Below are 25,118 nucleotides of genomic sequence, written 5' to 3'. Positions count from 1 at the left end.
TTAATGAAGCAGTCTGCTGTGCACAATTTGGAGCTCAGTTTCCCCTTCACTGATCCTCCTTCAATCTCCCTAGGCTTCATTGAGTCATGGTCCAGGTCGAGTCCTACGACCTCTTCTCTCTGGCGTTTTCTCCCTTCATCTCCTGCCGAACAAAAGACCGAGCTCACACCGGTGTCAGACACACAACACAAAAACACACACCCTTCATTGAACAGCTCATGTTCCAAAGCACCCGTTATCTCTAACCATAACTCGAGCACTGCTTCTACGGAACGACCATTATGTAACAAGTGAAACCTTTCCCAGGGTATTAGACTGGGTACCTAACAAAGTGGCCACTGAGTGTATTTGTATGTAAGCAATAATATGAAACTCCCATGCTTTCTTCATACCCACATGTCATGGCACTTCACTTTTCAGGCCATGAATCGTTCATTACCCAATGTAATCTTGGGTGGATATGGAACATCATCCACTGGCACAGGCAAACCCATGGAAATTGTGGGAACTCACACTGAAGTTAATGTGGATCAGGCTATTGAAATGATCAGAGAGGCTAATTCAATTATTATCACCCCAGGTAAGAGCCTCTGAAACTGTTGATCTGCTAATATTTTAATCTAAAGGTTGAAATAGATATTAATTTCTTACTCTTGATTTAAATATAACTACATCTGGAAATAATGATGTATAACAATCATTCATCATGACTAAACATGTACTTGATTAATCAGTTTTTAAATTTACCATTTGGATAATTTTTTTTTTGCTTTAAATGCTATTTCAAGCCAAATGTTGATAATGTAGAGACGGCATTTCTCTAGTTGGATAACATCATTGATAACATAAGGCAGTTTTGGAGGAAAATAAAGGTAAGTATGATAAATGTAATACAATCAACAATTAGAATTATTAATTTTTTACATCTGGACTATTACATAATCATAGCAATTCCCTTGACTCAGTGGAGAAGCAATGTACAAAACAGCTTTTGATTAGATGTCAAAATTATGAAGGTTTACAGAAAATGAGTAACTGTTTACACTGGCAGAAAGATTGGTAGCCAGGGGATACAAGTTGAAGGGAATTAGCAGAAGAATTTTAGTATTTGTATGTAGACTACTCTGCAAGCCTTTTCCAATTTTTTTTTGGTAAAAAGCATTGAGCCTGGATTTGTTATAGCAGGAAAATTAATGGCCTCTGCCATTTGGTAGTTTTGATCTTAACTTTAATTGCAGAGGTATTTTGCATGATGAGTTAATGAATTTGTGAACCAATGATGTTACAGCAAGTACCTCAGATTCAAGAGAATGGTCAAGTAATCAGATTTGCGTATTGTCAGAATGTGAAATTATTAACAAAGTGTAACTTAGCATAAGTAATCTTGATGCCAAATTAAAGATCAAAATCAAATTTGAGGGTGCGGGGGGAAAAGATAGGGTGGGGGGAGAGAGAGAGAGTACTAGAGTGTTTGACAATTGTTAATACTTTTCAAACCATTAAAAGTTGACAAGGCTGAAATAAAGGCTTATTTTCTGCAAAGTTTAAGAATTCAATGCCACTAAATACCTTGCATTTCAATAAAGGGTCAGAAATAAAGTTGCTATATTTGATTAGATAGATACTTTATTGATTCCAAAGGAAATTACAGTGCCACAGTAGCATTACGAGTGCGCAGATATAGAAATATTAGAAGAGAAGTAAGAAAGAGTAAAAGGTAAGCTACCACAAATGGTCTAACACGAAGGGGTCATCACTTCCCTGGCGATAGGTTGATTCATTATGTTCATTATGGGGCCTAATGGCTGAGGGTAAGAATGACCTCATAAAGTGCTCTTTGGAGCAGCAAAGTTCTCTTGGTCTATTAATAGAAGTGCTCCTCTGTTCAGCCAAGGTGGCATGCAGAGGGTGAGAAACATTGCCCAGAATTGGACAATTCATGAAGTTAGTAGACATCCCTTAAATGGGGGAGTTCCAAAATTGGTTTAACTTTGGATCTGTCTTCTAAATTTAAACACCTCTTCAGGGTCCAATAAGGACAGACTATACACCATGAATGATCAGCCCCTAGGGAGTGGAGAGGGCAGAAGGACCTTAATGTACAAGTCTATATATTGCTGAATGTGGCAACAGAGGTTGAACAGGCAGGAGGGATGCCAGTTTTCATTAACCAAGGCCCAGAATATGAGAACATGAATGTCTAGCTACAACTTCATTAAAAGTTTGATTGGACACAAATGGAGAATTGTATACAGCTGTGTCATCACATAACACAAGAAATATTTACTATGCTGCGGAGGATTGTGTTGTGTCTGCATCATCAGTACCACTCTAATTTCTCACCAGTTATCTCCATCCCTGATTCTCTATTGTCATTCTTATTCTTCTGAAACTTGAAGTGTTCAGAAAGTAGATCACCGCAGCTTGATTCAGAAACATCATATTTTATAGGAATGATATCTAGCGAACCTGCTTAGCTTGTTTTACTTCTCAGTTAATCTGCATTCAATATAAGATGGTCTATATAGGATCTTTTTGCCTTTGTGCCACTGAACTCCCACTCTCAACAGATACCTCACCTTAGCACAGCTAACTTAAATATTTAAACAACAAGTGACCTGACGCAAGTATCAGTATCACTTGACATCAGCTTGTTCCGAGGTTACTTACTGAGTCTGAAATTCATCAGTTGAGCGAATTCTTCCTGGAGCTGGTATTTTGTGACTGATGATTGCAAGAGGCATTGTGAGCATCCTACTCGTATGCCAACTGCGTTGCACATAGCAGCCATCACAGAAAATGATTAAATCCTGTATAAAAGTTTCATATTCACTGATGTCTCTGAGTAGTCTCGACAGGCTGAACCTGGAGAATAGGCTTTATGGAACACAGAATGTAGATTATTACAGCACAGTGCAGACCCTTTGGCCAACTTAAAGATCAATTGAACTCTTCCTTCTGACATAGCCCTCCACTTTTTTTCATACATGTCCCTATCGAAGAATTTCTTAAATGTCCCTAATGTATCTGCCTCTACCACTCACCCAGCAGTACATTCCATGTTCTTACATCATATAGTAAAATACCTTGCCTTTGACATACCCCCTATACTTTAATCCAGTCACCTTAAAATATGCCCTCTCATATTCACCATCACTGCTCTTGGAAAAAGACACTGCTTATCTATACTATTTTTACCTTTTACCATCTCATACACCTCTATCAAGTCACCTCTCATCCTACTTTATTCCAAAGAGAAAAGCCCCAGTTCACTCAACCTTTCCTCATGAGACATGTTCTTTACTCCAGGCAGAATTCTGGTAAGTCTCCTCTACACCCACTCTAAAGTTTCAACCTCCTTCACCCCCTCTAAGTTTCCACATCCTTTTTGTGATATGACCAGAACTGAATACAATATTCTTAGTGTGGTCTAACCAGAGTGTTTTTTTAGAGCTGCAGCATTACTTCATAGTTCTTGAACTCACTCCCCTGACTAATGAAGTCCCAACACACCATCTGGCTTCTTAACCACCCTATCAACTTGTGTCATAACTTTGAGAAGTCTATGGACGTGGACCCCAAGATCACTCTGTTCCTCCACACTGCTGAGAATCCTGCCATTAACTCTGTAGTCTGCCTTCCAAGGTGTATCACTTCACACTTCTCTGGATTGAATCTTACCTGCCACCTCACAGCTCAGCATCTAATCAATGTCCCATTGACAACCTTCTACACTATCCACAATTCCACAAACCTCTGAGCCATCTTCAAACTTCCTGATCCTCACTTCCACTTCATCCAAGTCATTTATAAAAATCACAAAGAGCAGGGGTCTCTGAACAGATCCCCGCAGAACACCACTAGTCATAGATCTCCAGCGGGGAATACACGCCGTATACTTATTACTCTCGGTCTTCTGCGGGCAAGCCAATTCCGAATCCATGCAGGCAAGTTTTCCTGAATCCCATGTTTCTTGACTTTCTGAGTGAACCTGCAGTAGGGAACCTTGTTGAAAGCCTTAGTAAAATCCATATACATCACATCCACTGCTCTACTTTCATCAGTTTGTTTTGTCAGACTCATGAGGCATGAACTGCCCCTCACAAATCCATGCTGACTATCCCTAATCAGACTATGCTTCTCTAAATACTCATAAATACTATCTCTAAGAATTTTTTCTAATAGTTTGCTAATGTAAGACTCGGAAGTCTGTAATTCTCAGGATGATCCCTATTAACATTCTTGATCAAAGGAATATAGTTTATCACCCTCCAGTCTTCTGGTACAACTACTGTAGGCAGTTAGAACGCATAGATCATCACCAAAGGTGCATCAATCTCTTCCCTCTCTTATATTAAACTGAGGTGTATTCTGTCTGGCTCTGGGGATTTATCTAAATGTTTTTCTAAAGCTCCGCCACATCTTCTTTCTTAACCTCGACATGTTCCAGCAGGAATTTAGGGGTAGAACTCAAACATTGATCCCTGTAATGAATTTATACTGCTGTGTTCTGAAGCATCAGAAGTTTTCAAAACAAAGAAGTAAAATAATTTAATTTGGAAGCAAACCTGTCTGTGCTTTATATTGCAGGTTGGGGCTTGTGTGCTGCAAAAGCTCAGTATCCAATTGCTGACATGGTCAAGATGCTAGTTGAACAAGGGAAGAAAGTCAGGTAAGAACTTGCTTTTCTCCAAAATGAATGGTTATTTTCTATTTTAATTGTAGATAGACATTAATTTACTTAATTCCCTTGATTGCCTTAATTTGTCTAGTGATCTGTGGAAATCCACTTCATGTATCAAAGGGATGTCCATTGGCAAACAGTATGATGGAAGAACTCTGTAGTTCAAGCGGTATCTGTGGGAGAAAAGTAATTATTGATATTTCTGGTCAAAGCTCTGTGTTAATCCTGAAGCAGGGTTCCAAATGAATCTTCTACATTTCCTTTTCTCCTGCAGGGGCTGCTTGAGCCACTGAGTTCTGGAGTCCTTCCAGGGGAGTGTGTGAACCTGCAAATTGGAGTGTTTGCATTTGCATTCTCTTTTGTCTCCAAATGTCCATTGACCTTCTGTGAAAGCTGTAACAGCTTATTCAGGGAATCCATAGTTAAACAAGAGCGTATCTCTATTTGTCAAATCTGGAAGGCACAGTCATATGACTTAAGCTAATTGGTTAAATTTTGAAGAAAGCACAATTAGACATTTTGTATCCAACATCCAGAAGTAAGTCGATTTTGAGAAACAAATCTTAGTGCTCTCAAGTATTTTTTAAGAAGATCTGCAGTATATAGTTCAACATCAAGGATACCAGTACTGTGAGTAATGTACTTTGAGAGGCCACCTTGCTGTAAGAGTTCTTGCCCAATTATGCCTGTCTTAACTTGCAAGGATCTTCCCCCATGGCCAGAGGTTCATTTTGATCTAATAAAAAATAAATAATAAAAGCTGTGTTATAATTGTGCCATTATTATTTCAAAGTAGCCTTAGTAATTAACTGAATTATAATTTGCAGATTTGGAATACATCCTGTGGCTGGTCGAATGCCTGGTCAACTTAATGTGCTTCTGGCTGAGGCAGGTGTACCTTACGATGTTGTTTTAGAAATGGATGAGATCAATAATGATTTCCCAGGTGAGAGGACACTTCTAAGTTCAGAGGCATCACTAGCCTCTTTTTTTTTTAATTACCTGTCCCTATCCAGAGAAAACTACACCTCTGTGTAACTGTGAGACGTTTTGCAGACACAGTGGCAAAGTTGTGCTTCACTAAAATAGGAGGGAACGTTTGGTGTTTCTTTAACCAAGTTGCTTATAGTAGATATCTGATAAAGCAGGATGGTTATGCTTAAACTCCTGTCTTTATAATTAGCATGTGTGGCACTCATCTTTTGTCAAAGCTTACATGGTCAGTTCTTAGACAATGAACTACATTGATCTAACTTCCTGTTTATTTGAAAACTAAAATGATGCAATGTATCCACTGCCCAGACTAAATGTAGTTTCGTGATTTTTTAAGTTGCCAAAGAATTAGATTTCAATCAGCAAAAGTAAATGTTATGTATCCAACCTGATGGCACGAACATCGATTTCTCGATCTTCTGGTAATTACCCCCCCCCCCCCCCCACAATTCCCCATTTCTGTTTCCCGCTAACCTTATCTCCTTACCTGCCCATCAGCTCCCTCTTGTGCTCCCCCCCCCCTTTCCTTTCCTCTATGGCCTTCTATCTTCCATCAGATTCCCCCTTCTCCATCCCTTCATCTCTTTCACCAATCAACTCCCAGCTCCTTACTTCACCCACTCTCCCTCTCCTGGTTTCACCTATCACCTACCACCTTGTACTTCTTCCTCCCTTCCCCCCCCACCCACCTTCTTACCCTGACTTCTCCTCTTCCATTCTACTCCTGATGAGGGGTGTCAGCCTAAATCATCAACTGTTTGCTCTTTTCCATGGATGCTGCCTGAGGTCCTCCAGCATTTTGTGTGTGTTGACTTGGATTTCCAGCATCTGCACATTTTCTCTTTTTTTTTATTTTGAGCTTTTCAGTAGACGGGGTAACATATTGACAGCAATCCAGGATTTAACAGTTTTAAGAAGTTTAATTTCAGATGAAAATATGTGTAGAGTTAACTTGGAAGCAAATGGAGGCCATGGGCATCCAAGGATGGTGCTCACTCATGCAGTGAAAGGTTTAAGTAGAAACATTTGTTCATTATTTATTTCAAGGTTTTAGCTTGCTTCCAGATTTTGTATGCAGAAAAAAAATAAACAAGACCATAGCATAAACTAGAAGTACCAAAGCCTTTTCCTCTAATTTTGGTTAGTTTTCAGTGTCATCTTAGTATTTCTGCAAAGTATTGTTTTTTTTTTTCTTTTTTTTTTCTTTTTCAATCTTTTTATTGAATTTCATATATAAAGAAAACATAACATAATAGTGAATAGGTTATAAGTGCAATAGACTTGAGATTACATTAATAATAAGATAACAATATCCTATTAAATATCAACAACAAAAAAAGTAGTATATTAATCAATCAAGTCTATAATAATTATATATGAAAAAAATAAAAATAATCATCAAAAGAAGAAAAAAAAATTTAAAATACAAGAAAAAATATATATTGAAAAAAAAACACAAAACTAAACTAACATGGGCAATAATAACAGTTTATATGTATATGATAGTGTCAAAAACTCCGGAACTCCATATCTGAACAAGAATAAGCAGAGAAAAGGTCTGGAAGAGGTCAAATTAATTCATATGAAAATGTCGAATGAACGGTCCCCAAGTTTCTTCAAATTTAATTGATGAGTCAAAAATAGTGCTTCTAATTTTTTCCAAGCTCAGATAAGAAATAGTTTGAGAGAACCACTGAAACGTGGTAGGAGGATTTACTTTCCAATTTTGTAATATAGACCTTCTGGCCATTAATGTTACAAAAGCAATCATTCGTCTCATTGAAGGGGAAAACTGATTATCATCCTCATTTGGTATACCAAAAATTGCAGTAATAAAATGAGGTTGTAAATCGATATTCCAAATTGAGGAAATGGTAGCAAATATGTCCTTCCAATAGTTATGTAAAGTGGGACATGACTAAAATGTATGGGTCAATGAAGCCACATCTGAATGACATCTGTCACATTGAGGGTTAATATGAGAATAGAATCGAGCAAGCTTATCTTTAGACATATGAGCTCTATGTACAATTTTAAATTGTATTAAATCATGTTTAGCACATATAGAAGAAGAATTAACCATTTGTAAAATTTTTTCCCATTTTTCTGTTGATATATTATATTGAAGTTCTTTTTCCCATTCTTGTTTAATTCTACCTGATATTTCTGGTTGTATCTTCATAATCGTATTATAAGTAAAAGCCACTAATCCCTTCTGACAAGGATTTAAGGTAAAAATCAAATCTGAGAAAACCATTGAAGTTGAATTGGGGGAAGATGGTAGAACTTTATGTAGAAAATTTCTGATTTGTAAATATCTAAAAAAAAATTAGATTTAGGTAACTTAAATTTGTTGGAAAGTTGGTCGAAAGACATCAAACTACCTTTAAAAAAAAATCACAAAAACATTTTATACCTTTCCTTTTCCATATGCTAAAAGCTTGATCTGTCAAAGAAGGTTTGAAAAAAAATAATTAAGATAGGGCTATCAAGAACAAAGTTTTTCAGAGTAAAAAACTTACGAAATTGAAACCAAATTCGTAATGTATGTTTGACAACAGGATTAGATAACTGTTTATTGAATTTAACTAAATCAATAGGAAGAGAAGAACCAAGAACGGAGAATAGAGAATATCCCTGTACCTCATTGCATTCTAAATTTACCCACTGTGGGCACAGTGGTGAATCCAAATCTAATTTCCAATATATTAGGTTACGAATATTATTCGCCCAATAGTAAAATCTAAAGTTAGGTAAAGCTAAACCACCATCTTTTTTAGATTTTTGTAATTGCCTTTTACTTAACCTGGGGTTTTTATTTTGCCACACAAATGAGGAAATTTTTGAATCAATATTATCAAAAAAAGATTTAGGAATAAAAATTGGTAAAGCTTGAAATAAATATAAAAATTTCGGTAAAATCATCATTTTAATAGCATTAATCCGACCAACTAATGATAAGGATAGGGGAGACCATCTTGTAGTAAGTTGTTGAATTTGATGGAGCATAGGTAAAAAATTCAGTCTAAATAAATCTTTATATTTCTTGTTAATTTTTATACCTAAATAGATAAAGTTATCAGTAACAACTTTAAATGGTATCCTATCATTCAATAAAGTTTGCGCGTTTAAAGGGAATAAATCACTCTTATCCAAGTTTAGTTTATAACCAGAAAAACTACCAAATTGAGCCAACAAGGATAAAATAGCGGGAATAGACCTGTCAGGATCAGAAATATATAACAACAAGTCATCAGCATAAAGTGATAACTTGTATAACTTCTCATTACGGGTAATACCAGAAATATTAGGAGATTCACGAATAGCAATGGCTAAAGGTTCTAATGCGATATTAAATAATAAAGGACTTAAGGGACAACCTTGTCTCGTACCACGAGATAATTGAAAAAAAGAGGATCTGTAATTATTTGTAAGAACAGAAGCAACAGGTTTATAATATATTAGTTTGATCCATGATATAAAATTAGGACTAAATTTAAAATATCTCAAAGCATTAAATAAGTATGTCCATTCAACTCTATCAAAAGCTTTTTCAGCATCTAATGAAATAACACATTCTGGAATTATGGGTGATGAAGTATAAATTATATTAATCAATTTTCTAACATTAAAAAAGGAATACCGATTCCTAATAAAACCAGTTTGGTCTTCTGAAATAATCTGTGATAGTACCTTTTCTAACCTAATGGCTAAAATTTTTGTAAGAATCTTATAGTCTACATTTAATAGTGATATAGGGCGATAAGATGCACATAAGTAGGATCCTTATCTTTTTTAAGAATTAGAGAGATAGTAGCTTCATAAAAAGATTGAGGTAATCTCTTCTCAGCAAATGCATCATTAAAAATTTCACATAACCAAGGGGAAAGCGAAGAAGAAAAAGTTTTAAAAAATTCTATAATATAACCATCAGGACCAGGAGCTTTCCCTGAATTCATTAACGAGATAGCCTGTCCTATTTCGGCCATAGAGATAGGAGCATCAAACATGCTACGATCTTCATCTGTCAGTTTGGGAATATTCAAATTGTTAAAAAAATTATCCATCATGGACAGATCGCCATCAAATTCTGATTGATATAAAGATTTATAAAAATCTTGAAAAGTGTTGTTGATTTCTTTATGATCAGTAGTTAGATTACCGTCTTGTTTACGAATTTTAATAATTTGTCGCTTAGTCGAGATAGCTTTTAATTGATTAGCTAACAGTTTACCAGTTCGATCACTATGGATATAAAATTGAGCCCTGGTCCTAATTAATTGATTCTCAATTGAAGAAGATAATAATAAGCTATGCTCCATTTGAAGCTCAACTCTCTTCTTATAAAGTTCTTTGGTAGGAGTCACGGAATAAATCTCAATTTCTTTAATTTTATCCACTAATAAAGCAATATCTAAATATCTTTGTTTTCTTTTACCAACGGAATATGAGATAATTTGTCCACGGATAAAAGCCTTAAAAGAGTCCCAAAGTATTCCTCTGTCAATCTCTTCAGTATAGTTTGTTGAGAAAAACAAGTCAATTTGCTGTTTTATGTAGGTGATAAATTCTGGGTCTTGAAGCAAAGTAGCGTTAAGTCTCCAAGATCTAGTATTATTGGAAAAGTCCGAAATCTTGATAGATATCTTCAAAGGTGCATGATCCGAAATAGTAATAGAATTTACAATCAGTAACATCCGTTAATAAACGATGATCAATAAGGAAATAATCAATTCTAGAATAACTGTGATATACATGTGAAAAAAATGAAAATTCTTTATCTTTAGGGTTCAAAAACCGCCATATTTCAGTAATTCCTGAATCAACCATAAAAGAATTAATAAGTAAGGCTGATCTATTCGGAAGAATTCGGATAGGTTTAGATCTATCCATCGAAGGATTCAAACAACAATTGAAATCTCCACCCATTATCAACATATATTCATTTAGATTAGGAAGGGAAGTAAATAAACGTTTAAAAAATTCAGGGCAGTCAAAGTTTGGAGCATAAATATTAACTAGAACCACTTTTCGATTAAAAAGTGAACCAGTTATCAACAAAAATCTGCCCTGTGGATCAGAAATAATTTCATGATGCGTAAACGAAATTGAGGGGTCTATAAAAATAGACACACCCCTAATTTTGGCGGTACAATTCGAGTGAAATTGTTGACCCTTCCAGAACCTAAAAAAACGTTGATTATCCTCCCTCCTAATATGGGTCTCCTGTGCAAAAATAATATTAGCGTTTAGTCTATGGAATACTTTAAATATTTTTTTACGTTTAATCGGATGATTTAAACCATTAGTATTCCAAGAGATAAAGTTAATAGACTTATCCATCATGCCAATATTAGTTGTGTATATCATAAAAGGTTAAAAAGACACATAACCCATAATTCAGGAAGAAGGAAAAATGATTCAGGAGCAACCGGAGAACATAACAATATTAATAATTTAAAGTCGGCCCATAAACTAAAAGCAAAAAAATAAAAAGCAAAAGCGTGAAAAAAGATCCCTACCCCCTCCCCCAACCCCTCGAAAAAGAGCCAAGCGGCAGGCGCACAAACTAATACTAATATTACCCCCATTTTCAAGATGGCAACTTCATGAAAAGAAAGAAAAGAGAAACTATATAACACCCAGATATAAATACAGGGTTGTAAAAAGAAAGAATATATATCAATCAAAATGAAAAAATAATATAAAAAAGCAAAAAATCATTAATAAAAAAAAGGATAACCATTGAAATTTAAAGTAGTGTAATATGCCTTTTAAAAAAAGATTCCATATTCAAATATAAGAAAATGACGTTTCAAAAACAGAGACTTATGGGAAGAAGAAACAACATTTTGAAAGGACCATATTACAGAATATAAATGTAAATTTGCCAATCTTTTTTTTTAAAAAAAGTCATCAAAATAAGATTAAAAAAGGATTCAATAACCACTACAATATATATAAAAAAAAGGTCCAAAAATTCAAGACATTTGTCCCATTCTCAAATACAGGCAAATAAACGCTTACGGAAAGCAAAGTCTTATGGGAAAAAGAAACGACATCTTAAAAAATAAATCATTATTACAAAATCTTAACGTGTATATCTAATCCAGAGGAAAAAAAAACTTAATTAAAAAAACATTATAGTAAAATTAAAAGAGCATCTGTAAATCATGATAATAAAAAAAAAAACCAGGTCTACAGACCAAAGTAAAAAGCTATACCGCAGCTTCATAAGTTAGAGCCTAAAAGCGGAATGGCGTCTTCTCTCCAAAAATTCTTCTTCAACATAATGCATAGTTCAACTTGTACTAGAAGACCGATATTCTTCAACTAATTTCTTCGCTTCTTCCGAAGTATTAAAGAAACGCTGACTGTCATCACTCAATGTAATTCTGAGATTCGCTGGGTATCTTAAAGCTTGTTTAAGACCAATCGAATGAATCTCTGCCATCACTGGTTTGAAAGCGATTCTCGCCCTCATCACCTCGAATGAATAGTCCTCCACAATACGAAACTTGTTGTTTTTGTGAGAAATCATACCTTTCTGACGAGCTAATCGAATTAAAAGCTCTTTCACCCGAGGATAATGGAGACGGACAATCACAGCTCGTGGCTTGTCTCTCGCAGCCGAAAATCTCGGAACTCTGTGGGCACGGTCAATAGTAGGTTTAACTCACAAAGCGTCCTCGCCAAAAATTTCCCACAATAAGTTAGAGAAATATTCAGTTAAGTCACCAGACTCAACATTTTCGGGAAATCCAATAATACGCAAGTTCTGTCTGCGAGATCGGTTTTCAAGATCGGTGATTTTAAACTTATTCTGCTCCACTATTTTAGCGGTCGACCGTACCTTCTCCTCCAAAGTTTCGATTGTACGTATTTTTTCACAAATTATCTTGTCAAGAGCCGCAAGCTTTTCTTCATGCCGTTCAATATCTGCTGCCAGCGATTGAAGCTTGGTATCAAATGATTAACAACATCTTCAAGCTCAGACATTTTCGCAGTAAGTTTATTTTCCAAACTTGCAAGTTTAGTATCCAGAAGACTGGAGATTGCATCGAGAGATATAGGGTCTTTAGACGATTTCTTAGGTACAGACATTTTAAGTTTGAAAAAATTAAATCGTATTATTTTAAAAAAGAAATAAATCGTAAATATCAACCCATGTAGTTAGGTACGAAAAGATTTGATTAAAGGGTGATTATAGCTTAAAACATAAAGAGCGCCTAAAAGGCAGATGTCTATGTCGCCATCTTGAAACACCACCCCCCCTTCTGCGAAGTATTGTGTGGATGCAGATTACTTCCTTGTAAGGCTGGGAAGGATGAGAAAATCTAGAAGCAAGTTAACTTGTATCATTCTCAAGCAAGTGTCCATTTCTTTAGCAGGCACTCAGGAGCCAGCTGTCTTCCACTCATTTCAGTTGGAGAAGGGTACTACTTATGTAGCAGTAAATCTGACACGTAGGATTTGTGGTGGAAATTAACTTATTGAGGTGTCATGGTCATGGCTAGCATAGTCTGAGAGAGAGAGATTCTGTTTGGAATTGGAAAAAAAAATGATTAGGGATAGTCAGCATGGTTTTGTGCTTGGAATTCACATCTCATGAATTTAATTGGGTTCTTTATAAAAGAGAATACCAAGAAGATCGAGTTCATGGCAATAGGCATTAGTACACTTGGACTTTAGTGAGACTCTTAACAAAGTTCCACAGAGTAGACTGGTCCAGGAAGTGAGATTACACAGGATCCAGGGTGAGCTGGCCAGTTAGGTGCAAGATTGGTTTGGTGCGAAAGGCAAAGAGTGGTAGATGGATGGGGGGTTGATTTTCAAATAAAAGGCGTGTGAGCAGTGATGTGCTACGGGGATTACTGCTGTTTGTCCAACGTATCAATGATTGACTGAGGTAATGTGGTTAGTAAGTTTGCGGATGACACCAAAATTGGTTATGGAGTGGATTGTGAAGATTGTCTCAGATTCAAATGGGAAAAATGAGCAAAGGAATGGCAAACGGAATTTAACCTAGACAAGTGTGAAATTATGCATTTGGGCAGGACATGTACAGTAAATGAAGAACTCCGTGGAGTGTTGTAGAACAAAGAAAATGTGGGATACAAGTACATAACTCCCTGAAAGTGGAGACTTAGATGGACCAGATGTTATATTGCATGCTTACCTTCACTGGACAGGGCACTATGTACAAGAGTTGGGACATCATGTTGCGGTCATATATTCAAAGAATATCGTGTGATGTTCTGGTCACCATACAAGAAAAATGTGACTTACTCCAAGAGGGTGTGGAAAATACTGATTTACAAGGAGAGTCTGGATAGGCCAGTGCTGTTTTCCTGGAGTGAAAGGGGCTGAGTAGTGAATTTATAAAATGACGAGGAGCATCAGTAAGGTGAATGGTCGTGGCCCAGCAAGGGGAGTCTAAAACTAGTCAGCATTGGTTAAGGTGAAGGGGAAAGATTTCAAGGGGACTGGAGAGGTGTTTCCACACATTGTATGGGGAATGAACCACCAGCTGAAGCACAAGAGGTAGGTACTTGCAGCATTTTGAAGCGGTTTGGACAAGTTCTTAAATAGGAAAGATTGGAGGGATATGGGCCAAGTACAGACAAGTGCGATTAGTGCAGGAATGCACTTTGGTTAGCATTGACAAGTTGGGCCGAAAGGCCTGTTTCCATGCTGTATAACTTTGGCTATAAGTTTTAAAACGGGTAATGTTTGTGCAATGTGGACTGGAAAATAGTCTACCATGGCACACTGAAATATGGTAAACTTACAATAATCCATCATTTGAATAACTGGAAATGTTGTTGGATCAGTATCTTGGTCACTTGCCAATGTTAATCAGGTTCCCCACCTCCTCTCTGCCCTGAACCTCTGGTTCTTGATTCTCTTTCAGCTTAACTTTGTTCATTAGATGACTATTACATCTTTTTTAACACTTAAAAACAAAAGTGAATGAAAACATTGAGATATAAATAAAAATATCATCAAACAGTTTAGAAAATCCACTAATCTGGCACCACCAATGTCTAAGTGTGCCGTATTATGAGGTTTTAATGTTATATATGAAATTGGTGAGACAAAACACAAGTGCATTGGAATAGCTGAAACCGAAAGCAACCAAGTCAAGTATTTGAGCAGCAGGTGGATTGGGAGCAATGGCCATTGTTGTGGACTGGTCTGAGTACTCTGATAGGAGATGTGCAACAAGGGAGGCCTAACTCTCTCCCTCCCTCCCTGCTTTCCCCAGTTTAGCACATACCTTTGTCTGTTTAATGATGCTACAAAAATGTTTAAGTTCTTGCACAGTTCTGGAGAATCAGAGGTGATGCATGGATGGGAGTGAAGGTAAAATTAGGATGGTAAAACCGTAAATTGCCTGGATCAGCTTGGACATTGACCATTGAGTGCAATGGAAATAGTGGATTATCATGATTGGTGTACAGAGCTTGTGACAGTAACTGAAGATGATGCCTGTAGACTTGTGATTATTTGGAAGAAATCTTTGATTATGAAACATGGGATTTTAAAATATTAATTGTCTTGATGTACTCCAGCTTTTATAATGACTATGCTTCAGTAATATTAGGAGCTTCCAGGGTATTTACCCAGGCACAATGAAGGTCAATAATATAAACTCATTGGAGAGGTATATGTGAATATGATGGGTTTTTTTGCACCTGTTGTTGCAAGTGAGGAAAGTGCAATTTAAAACACATAAGTGAACTGTTATTTAACTAATTGAATACATGGTCCTGGATGGAGTTTTGAGTTCTTCAAACATTGTCATAGCTAGGATCATCTTGGTCTCAGATAAATATTCTAAAAGTGATGCTGGTAGATGGTGGAAGCTTGAGTCCCTCAAATTTTGCCAGCCATTGGAAAGCCAAGCTCTGTAGGCTAGTATGAGTTGCTTTGTTATCTTGGGAGTTATGAAGATGAGAGCAATTTCACATATCCAGTAAATAGCCTAACTCTTCAAGTTATTACTATGTGTGGGTTGTTAATAAAGGAATTAATTTCTATTTTGCAATGAGATTGAGAAATCTGCACCGTAATCTCCTTGGGCTGTCTTTGATGTGTGTTCCCTCATGACCACAGCAATCTTTCCTTGCATCTAGTCTTAATCCAGTCACTGGAGTGTTTATTAATTAACTCCTTTGACTCCAGTTTTTCTAAAGCTCTTTGGTGCTGCCTCAATAGTTTTCGTCTTTCCGAGAATAAGCTTTGCTACATGGAATGACGACTGCAGTTAACCAACTTGATTTCTCTGGGATGAAGTAATGACAGAATCTCCCTAAAGGCTAAACTCATATTTGAGATTTAAGATGACTGAGTGTAAATAAGGCAGGTTCAATGATTGATACAAAGTCCATATGGTCTTGTCTGTGGTATTTATTACACCAGGCACTCATTTGACTTGAACTGTGTCTGCATTCTGTCAGTACTCTTGTGAAACAAATGGGCTTGAGTTACCAAAATGATAAATTTAAGCTGTCTTATTTATAAATAAAAAAATGTCTTCAGCAGCAAAGGAATGATATCAGACTTTTGTTTTCTTTTTTCCTAGAAACTGATTTAGTTCTGGTTATTGGTGCCAATGACACTGTGAATTCAGCAGCACAGGAAGATCCTAATTCGATAATTGCTGGCATGCCAGTTTTGGAGGTCTGGAAATCTAAGCAGGTGAGCACAAATGTAAAAGTACCTTTTCCAGTCGAATGTTTCAAGCAGTACTGAGTACTTCATCCTATGCAAAGTAAATCACTCATCCAGTTTGGTGGAACAAATTGGAATGACCTATGTTTGTTATATATTTATATATAAAAAAACAAGTAGGAGATTTGGACTCCTGTGCCAATCATAACTTGGAGCCAAGCACAATATTTCGTGTAAAAATGCTGTTTACTATCAATAAGGTATACACATATTTAAGGAAATCTAAGATTACTTCTTGGGAATGTTATTGAAAGTCTGTTTTCAATATCGTGATGGACTTGGAGTAAACAAAGAAGTGGAGATCCTGAATTGCATCATCTTGAAGAGAACAGCTACAGTATTTCTTTAGTATATAAACCAAGTCAGTGTCCTTAATCACTGTCCTTTGGACTGCAATTGGGGTTTTGAAGTCAAATCTTGTGATCTAGTTTTTCAAAAAGAAACCCGCAGTGTTTGACTGAATGTATTCTTCATTTGCAACACTTTCTATTTGCATCAGTGGAAGTGAAAAGAATGATTGGGACATTTTATGGAATCTGTGTTCGGGCAGATACAGAGTCACTGGCCTGGACTTTACAGTGAAGAGCAAAATAAAATCTAGGTCAGTGGCTCTGTACTTGTGTGACACATCTTGGCCCAGAAAGGCTAATTCATAATGTAGATTGTAATTCCCTGAAATAAATATTTTGAATATAAAGAACTGTGAAGTCTTAATTTTTATTTGCTGAAGGTATTTTTCACTTTCTGCTAAATCTTCTACAGCACAGAGAAACGGACCCTTCAGCCCATCTAGTCCATGCAAAACTGTTAGTCTTCTTAGTTCCATCCTAGGACCTGAACCATCGCCCGCCATATCATGTTTTCCTTTGAAGTTTTTTTTTAAATCACAACACGAGTGGATGCTCAAGATTTCCAACATCTTGTGCTTATGATCCTGTACTTGCATGTACTTTTCCTGTTCCAACCCTGAACAGAACTGGCCAAAAATATCTTGCAATCTTTGTGGTGTGGATTTTATCTTTTCGGAAGTTACTTGCTGTGAGGCATCACTTTCAGGGTGATGTCTGGCCTCCAACACACTGGCTGATCAACGATGCTCATTCAAGAATACTTTGAGACAGCACACCAGGAAGTAAAAACATCTTTGCTTGTATTTTAAAAGGTGCAGATTGTAATGTGGGTGATTGCAGTAAAAGATGAAGAACATTTTGAGCAACTAAAACATTTAAGATAGGGCAGCATGGTATCTTCATGGGGCAGCACGATAGCTTAGTGGTTAGCATAATTCTGTTACAACGCCAATAACCCAAGTACGATTCTGCTGCTTTGTGTAAGGAGTTGTACGTTCTCCCCGTGACCATGTGGATTTCCCGTGGGTCCTCTGGTTTCCTCCCACATTCCAATGACATAGTTTGGTAGGTTGGTTAGTCACATTGGTGTAATTAGGTGTCGTGACATCATTGGGCCGGAAGACTGCATTACCGTGCTGTATCTCTAAGTGAAATAAAAACTTCACAGGTCTTTAAATTTAGAGTTATTCATTTCAGGAAATTACAGTTTGCACACATGAATTAGTCCTCTTGGGCCAAGAGTTAGCTAATTCTGGAGTGCATCGTACATTCTCACATTAAAGCGTAATATTTTTGTTTGGCAAGCATAGCTTATGAATAGTTTTCATCAGTTTGCTCAATTTCCAGAGACTGTTTGGAGAATCCTGTCCTATAATCAGTAATGTATGGATTTTTCTTTACTCAGTTGGTTTCTGGACATCTTTATTGAGCCTTGCATTCATTTCCTGTCCCTCATTGAAGACAGTATGAACCTGCACTGAAGTGCTGCATTTTGTTGTTGAGGTTAGATGCAGCAGCTCCACAGGAATGGTCATTTATTAATAGCCAGATCGTTGTGTAACTTGGAGGGGTACTTGTATGGCAGGCTGCTCCAATATGCCTTCTGCCATTATTAAGGTTAGCCAGGTTACAGATTGAGAGATGCTGTTAGAATAGCCAAGGCAACTAACTGAGTTTTCCCATTTTATTGGACACATGCAAAATTCCAAAAACTTCGATCAGTTTCCTCTTGTGGTTATGACAGAGGATTTTTTCTTCCAATGCCATTAAAGAGGCAAGGTATGAGCTACTATTACATTACGGGTTTCTGTTTCATTGGATTTAGGGGCCTCTTCCTCAGGTATCTGGACACAGCAGTTTATTTCTTTATCATTTATTTATTGAGATATGGTGCAGAGTAGGCCTTCTGGCCCTTGGAGCCACGATGCCCAGTAATCCTTCCAATTTCATGTGAGCGTAATCACAGGACAACTTACAATGACCCAATGAACCTACTGACCAGTAGGTCTTTGGTCTGTGGGAGGAAACTGGAGCACCTGGAGGAAATCCACATGGTCACGGGGAGACATATAAGCTTCTTGCAGGTATCGGCAGAAAGTGAACCCGGGTTACTGGTACTGTAAAGCATTGTCCTAACACTACACTAGGGTGCAGCTCTGCGGTATTACAGGCACATGAAATCCAAATCGCTGATGCTTGAACCCAAGCTATCCCAGTGAAAAAGTACCAAATTCAATCACACAAACAAAATCCATTTGAACAAGATATATCAATAAATGTTGGAAAGGTGCCTTTTTTCTTATGTCACTAAAGGAAGTTCACTACCCAGCCCTTGATGGGCAAAGAGTATCGTGGCAATAGAACCCAGTATTTAGACGTTGATATGGGCACCGAGCCAGATTGATAGGTCAGCGTTTTGGGGTCCAAGGGACGGGCCGATTCAGATTGCTGCTCCACGAGGTTTACTCGGCTCTGCGCTGAACTATACATGGGATTCTCTTAATGGACCAGTTCTTTATGCTATTTGTTTGCGGTTACTGTCTGCATGATTTGTTTTTCCTCTACACATCGGGTATTCCCGGGTCTTTTATGGGTTCTTTTGGATGCCTTTGTTTTGTGGCTGCCTGTTAGGAGATGAATCTCAAGGTTTCATCATGCGTACATACTTTGATAATAAATATACTTTGAATAAAAAAAGAACAGAATTGAAGCCATAGCTATCCACTGTAAACTCCCAGTTGGAAATTTTGTTGGGATACAGATGAAATTTGCATCTCAAATCATTGTTTTTATTATTGCTGAATATATCTTCTCAAAGTTTAATTGTGTAACGAACTCTGTAACTCGTGTTTTTCATCTGGAAAGGCTTTTTAATCTGGACAAATAAGTTTTGATGAAAGAGGCAAAAAATAAAGGAGGTTATGTCTTATGGTTTTATATTCCTTAGCACAAAAATTCCAACAACTCTGACAAAATTAATTTCAAAACACAACAGAAAGTATCCCAAACTCATGCCACTCCCCTGTCTTAAGATCATTAGGGCTGATCAATCATACTGAGTGGATTTTCACAGATTTTTTAAAACTTCTAATATGAATCATTTGGAGTGGGGACATCATTACTATTATAATTCCTGAGCTTCGTTGCCATCCTTGCCCTGCCATGCTAATACTGGTCAAATACAGAAAAAATCAGATCCTTAAATTTGACAAAACAAGATAGTTTCTATTGCTTTGTATTTACTTAATGTAAAAGAACTTTAAAAAAAGAACACACACCCTGGGCATTTATGAAAGGAATGGAGATTTTAGCTTAAGGTGTCTCTGCCCATTGAAATGGAGCCACCAGCCCAATCCCACCTATAGCACGTTATAGATCGTGGATTACAACCATAATTATACATAGAACTGGTATTTAAATGTGAGGAGAGTTGCTGCCCCTGTCATATTCTGAGTGAAAGTTATTTTTCTTCTTTCCTGCTTTAATTCTTCTAATTATTAGGATAATAAGTTGAATTTTATGTGAATTAGAAGCATTACGTGTTTTATCCAAGCATAACATCTTTTAATAAAAGGTAAATATACAAAAAAGTATTATAACAGTTGGAGTAGATTCTTGGAAATAGTGTGTATATTTTTCTCTTATTGACAAAATATCCAGTGGGATCAGGTATAATCAGGCATATAAGTACTGGAAAATGTAATTTCTTTGTATTTCTGGCATCTAGCATCAGTGTTGAGTACTCTTGAGGTGGATATAGTATTAAACAATGTGACACTCCTCTCTACTCCAACAAAGTATATTAACAAACCTCAAGGGTATTACCCATGACATCAGTGCTGGATTTTCAGTTTTTGACATTAACTAAGAAAAGATTGATAATATACCACCAGTCAGAATCACATTATTGAAATTCTCATCTGGCCCCATTTTGCTCCATCCTTAGCCCTTCTTGGCGCATGTAATTTGGAAATCATTTTTTTTAATGAAACTAAGTTGATTATTCTATACCTGGGGACTGTACCCAGAGAATTTGCAAAATTCTTCAAAATTTTTCCCATTGCCCCAAATGAGTTTGTGAGAAATTTGGAGAATTTGTATTGGGTATTTCAGAAGAAAATGTAATTTGTGTAATGTTGGTGAGAATGAAAAATCTTATTTCACTTTTGGTCATACAAGCATATGTTAAGGGTATTGGTCAGAGAGTCTGTTCCTTTTATGTGATTCTATTTCAATACTCTTAAAGTACAAAGTTTAAAGTAAAATATATTATCAGAGTACATAACATGCCACCTGAGATTCTTTTTCTGTGGGCCTACTTTGTAAATCTATAGAACTGTAACTGTAAACAAACTATGCAAGTGCAGATATAAATAAATAGCAATGAATAACGAGGGTGAAAGAGCAATATAACAGAGTCCTTAAGTGAGTATAGTTATCCCCTTTGTTCAGGAGCCAGATGGTCGAGGGGTGATTGATAAGTTTGTGGCCTAAGGTAGAAAGAGATGAGTTATTAACTTCGAACTTTCTGCATAATCACTCAAAGCGTTGACCTGCATGTAACGAGAGCAGTATAACTCATCTCCTTCTACCTTAGGCCACGAAATTATCAATCACCCATCTGTGGACACTTTCTGGAGGTCCAAGATCCATATGCTCCATGACTGCTGGACTAAGTGTAAATGTAGGAGGGGACTATGTTGAAAAATAAATGTGCCAGGTTTTCTAAAATTGACCCCTTCTACCTTAGGCCACAAACATATCAATCACCCCTCGTATACCTGCTACCTGATAGCAACAGTGAGAAAAGAGCATTACCTGGGTGCTGAGGATCCTTGATGGATGCTGCTTTTCTTTGGCAACATTTTATGTAGATGTGCTCAATGGTTTGAGGGTTTTACCTGTGATGTACTGGACCAAATCCACTACCATCTGTAGGATTTTCCACTCAAAAGGATTGGTGTTCCCATACCAGGCCATAATGCAGCCAGTCAGCACACTTCCCACTACACATCTATAGAAGTTTGCCAAGGCTTTTGATGACATCCAATCCTCCAGACTCCTGTGGAAATAGAGGTTCCGTTGTAATTTCTTCGCAATAATACTTATATGATTGGTCCAGTACAGGTCCTCTTGAGATAGTGACACCCAGGAATTTAATGCTGCAGGTGAATCAGATATCACAGTTTTAAATAAATGTTGCAAAAGTTTAAAAAAAAAAGTAGAGGTAGTGTTCATGGATTCAATGTCCATTCAGAAATCGGATGGCAGAGCGGAAGAAGCTATTCCTGAATCATTGAGTGTGTGCCATCAGGCTCCTGTATCTCCTTCTTGATGGTAGCAATGAGAACAGGACATGTCCTGGGTGATGGGGGCCCTTAATAATGGATACTGCCTCTTTGAGGCATCACTCCTTGAAGGTGTCCTGGATACTTCAGAAGCTAGTGCCCATGATGAAGCTAAGATTACCACTCCCTGCAGCTTATTTTGACCCTGGGCAGCGTTCCTTTCATTTCACTCTGTATGTGCCTGACGTACATGTTATAAAAGGTTTGAATGGGTGAAATACTCTAGGGTATACCAGGTTGAATCTCTAAAGTAACCTGAAATAGTCTGAAAATGGTCATAATAGGAGCCCTATACTGGTTAATTTCTAATTACATATTCTGATAGTCCTTTGATGTAAAATCTCTGGATTATGACAACAGAAGCACTACTAATAAAGTGACAAATATTAGCTGGTAACTGCTCTTATTAGAGATGCTCAGGTGCCAAAGGGATTGTATATAAGTGTGATTTTTCTGCATGGACATTTAATTGGATCTACTTACTTTGAACTCTCCTCTCACAGGTTATTGTGATGAAGCGAACTCTAGGAGTTGGCTACGCTGCAGTTGACAATCCCATTTTCTATAAACCCAACACTTCAATGCTGCTCGGTGATGCAAAGAAGACATGTGACGCTCTGCAGGGCAAGATTCGGGAAATGGAAAGCTAAACATTGAGACAAAAATGTTGTGCTGAATAAATCAATTCACTTCCACAATTTTATAGTTTGAGGATGACAGGAACAAACGGAATGCATAATCCAGAGGAAATATGAAAATAAATATTTTACTGTATTATTTGCATTCAGGTTATCTGCTTATTAATCTTAATTGTCTTTTTTTCTGTAAGTTCCAGTCAGGGAACTTGCACCAACTCACAATGGTTTAATTCTAGATTTGATCAGTAAATACTGGCATAATAAGGAAGGGCGCTTGATGGTTAGTGTGGATAAGGAAGGTTGAAGGACCTGTTTCTTTGACATTGACTCTATAACAAGTAGGGTGTACCATTGGATTTCTGTTCCACATTTGAATTTTTCATTTCTTGATTTTGTTTTAAAAAAATCAAATTATTTAGTTTTTTTGGTGGTGGGGGGAATAATACACAAACAATGAGGGTGAATGAAAAGAAATTTTCAAAGCTGATCAGAAAGCTTTACGAATTTGCTTTAATTGCTAACTGCTTCAAACCTAATGGTTTTGTTTGAGATAGTTGGATTTAACTGTTTAGTTCAAAGTCATTTTTTATTCCCCAAAAAATCAGGAATGAAATCCATAGCAGAATTGAGTCGTCTTTTAGATTAGAACATTAACTGAGCACCCTACAAACCTGTCATTCAGTATAGTCATGTCTGATCTGCCTGTTGTCTACAACCCCCTGTAGTCTGTGTCAGCCATGAAAATTGGCATAGAGAATTCTAAAGAATTGCATCCCTCTAAAATGAAAATTCTCTTCCTATTTTAATGAGAAATTATTTTCGTGACACAAGTAGTGACCTCCTCAGATGAAGATTATCACCTATGCAAAAATTCACCTCAGAATTGTGATTCTTACAAATTCCAGAGCGGGATACCCATTTGAGTTGGAGGCAATAGATGCTCTATGATGAAGGAAAAGATAAGAATGTGTAATGAGTGGGAGAGTGAAGATTACAGACAAAGCAAGAATTCTAGGAAGGGAATTCAATGGTTACGGCAAAAAGAAATTAGCAACATTAACAACCATCACTTGTGTGACCAGCCTATTGATGGTATCCCACAGGAAGATGCCAGCTCTTTAATTGGTGATGCAAACAAATTAGTTTACAAGGATAACTTTTCATAAAAGATCTTAGTGATCCCAAAATTCTTCAAAGTGCATTAATGCCATTTAAATTCTTTTTGAATGTAGACCCATTTCGAATATTCACAGCAAATTCATACATAACAGTAATGTGATCATGTCCAGATAATTTTGCATTAGTGATGTCAATTTGAGAGTTTAACATTGGCCACAGTATCAGAGATGGTTCATCTGTTTCACCTTATTAAAGTGTCATGGGATCTTTCACATCCACCTGAGATGATGTTATTTGCATATTGGCACATTTCGCAGTACTTCTGTCTCCCACTTCTGCACTGGAAAGTTGGCCTACATTTTGTACTCCAGTGTCTGGAATGAGATTTAATTACCCTCTAAGCACTCAAGAAGCAAAAATTATTTCAACTGAGCAATGGCTAACATTCACTAGGAGGTAAGACTGCCAAAATCTGATGTAAGTTTCTGAATAAGTACAAAATTTCAGTAACAAATGTTAAATCACAACATGAGACTAAATTATATAAAGGAATTTTATTGTCGCAAACCTTCCTTTGTAGATATTAGCAATGTTATCTGTGGCTATAACTTCATGTTAGTAGTATGAAAATAATGAAATTGCTGTTAACTTATTTTAAATTATGAAGTTGAGATTTCAACAGCATCTGAAGGAGAAAGTATGTGATTTTAGGAGGACCCTTTAACAGAAAATTGTGAACACATAGTTCTCTATATTAGCAGAATCAGAATGTTATGTGACTAGATGGGTAGGAAAACAATTTCAAGCTGAGAATAACTAATTAAAAAATGAATCTACAAATTTGTATTTTAGAAAAGTTGGCTTTTGGAACAAGTAACAATAATCACTTAATTGTAAATGGATGCCTTGAACAGACTTTCAAAATATGCTGTTGTATTTTCAATGTGACTAAGTAACTGCTAATTACAGAAAACTTGAATGTCAATATTTTCTATTGTAATCATTATGCCATAAGCCTAAGAAAGTCTTATGGAATATGAATAGGCTTGATAAATTATTTTAGTTCAAAGGAGTTTCATTTCATGAAAAGCTAAATAGAAGATTAAATTTGACTAATAACATAATCTGACATCAATGCAGAGCCAAGCAGATGGTCCTTGTTGTTCAAAATTGTTTAATTCCCCAAGTCACCAATGTAATTACTTTGCATTGGATTCTGTCTAAATTTAAAATGGCGTGGAGTTTGTAG

General features: G+C 36.6%; 1 protein-coding gene across 2 annotated transcripts in view; it reads left to right on the top strand.

Annotated features, from left to right (window-relative positions):
* The window catches only part of LOC132382492 (NAD(P) transhydrogenase, mitochondrial-like), a 77,272-nt gene extending 52,418 nt beyond the window's left edge, over window positions 1–24,854 (top strand). For both annotated transcript variants that reach the window (XM_059952742.1, XM_059952741.1), the window contains exons 18-22: window positions 421–580; window positions 4,591–4,672; window positions 5,512–5,630; window positions 16,266–16,381; window positions 22,616–24,854. In XM_059952742.1, the coding sequence (XP_059808725.1) occupies window positions 421–580; window positions 4,591–4,672; window positions 5,512–5,630; window positions 16,266–16,381; window positions 22,616–22,762 (624 nt within the window). In that variant the 3' untranslated portion in view covers window positions 22,763–24,854. The remainder of the gene's footprint in view (window positions 1–420; window positions 581–4,590; window positions 4,673–5,511; window positions 5,631–16,265; window positions 16,382–22,615) is intronic.
* Window positions 24,855–25,118: the final 264 nt, after the last annotated feature.

The sequence above is a fragment of the Hypanus sabinus genome, chromosome 28, assembly GCF_030144855.1.
Source record: "Hypanus sabinus isolate sHypSab1 chromosome 28, sHypSab1.hap1, whole genome shotgun sequence".
In the NCBI taxonomy this organism is placed as follows: Eukaryota; Metazoa; Chordata; class Chondrichthyes; order Myliobatiformes; family Dasyatidae; genus Hypanus; species Hypanus sabinus.
This window is presented reverse-complemented; position numbering and strand designations above follow the sequence as displayed.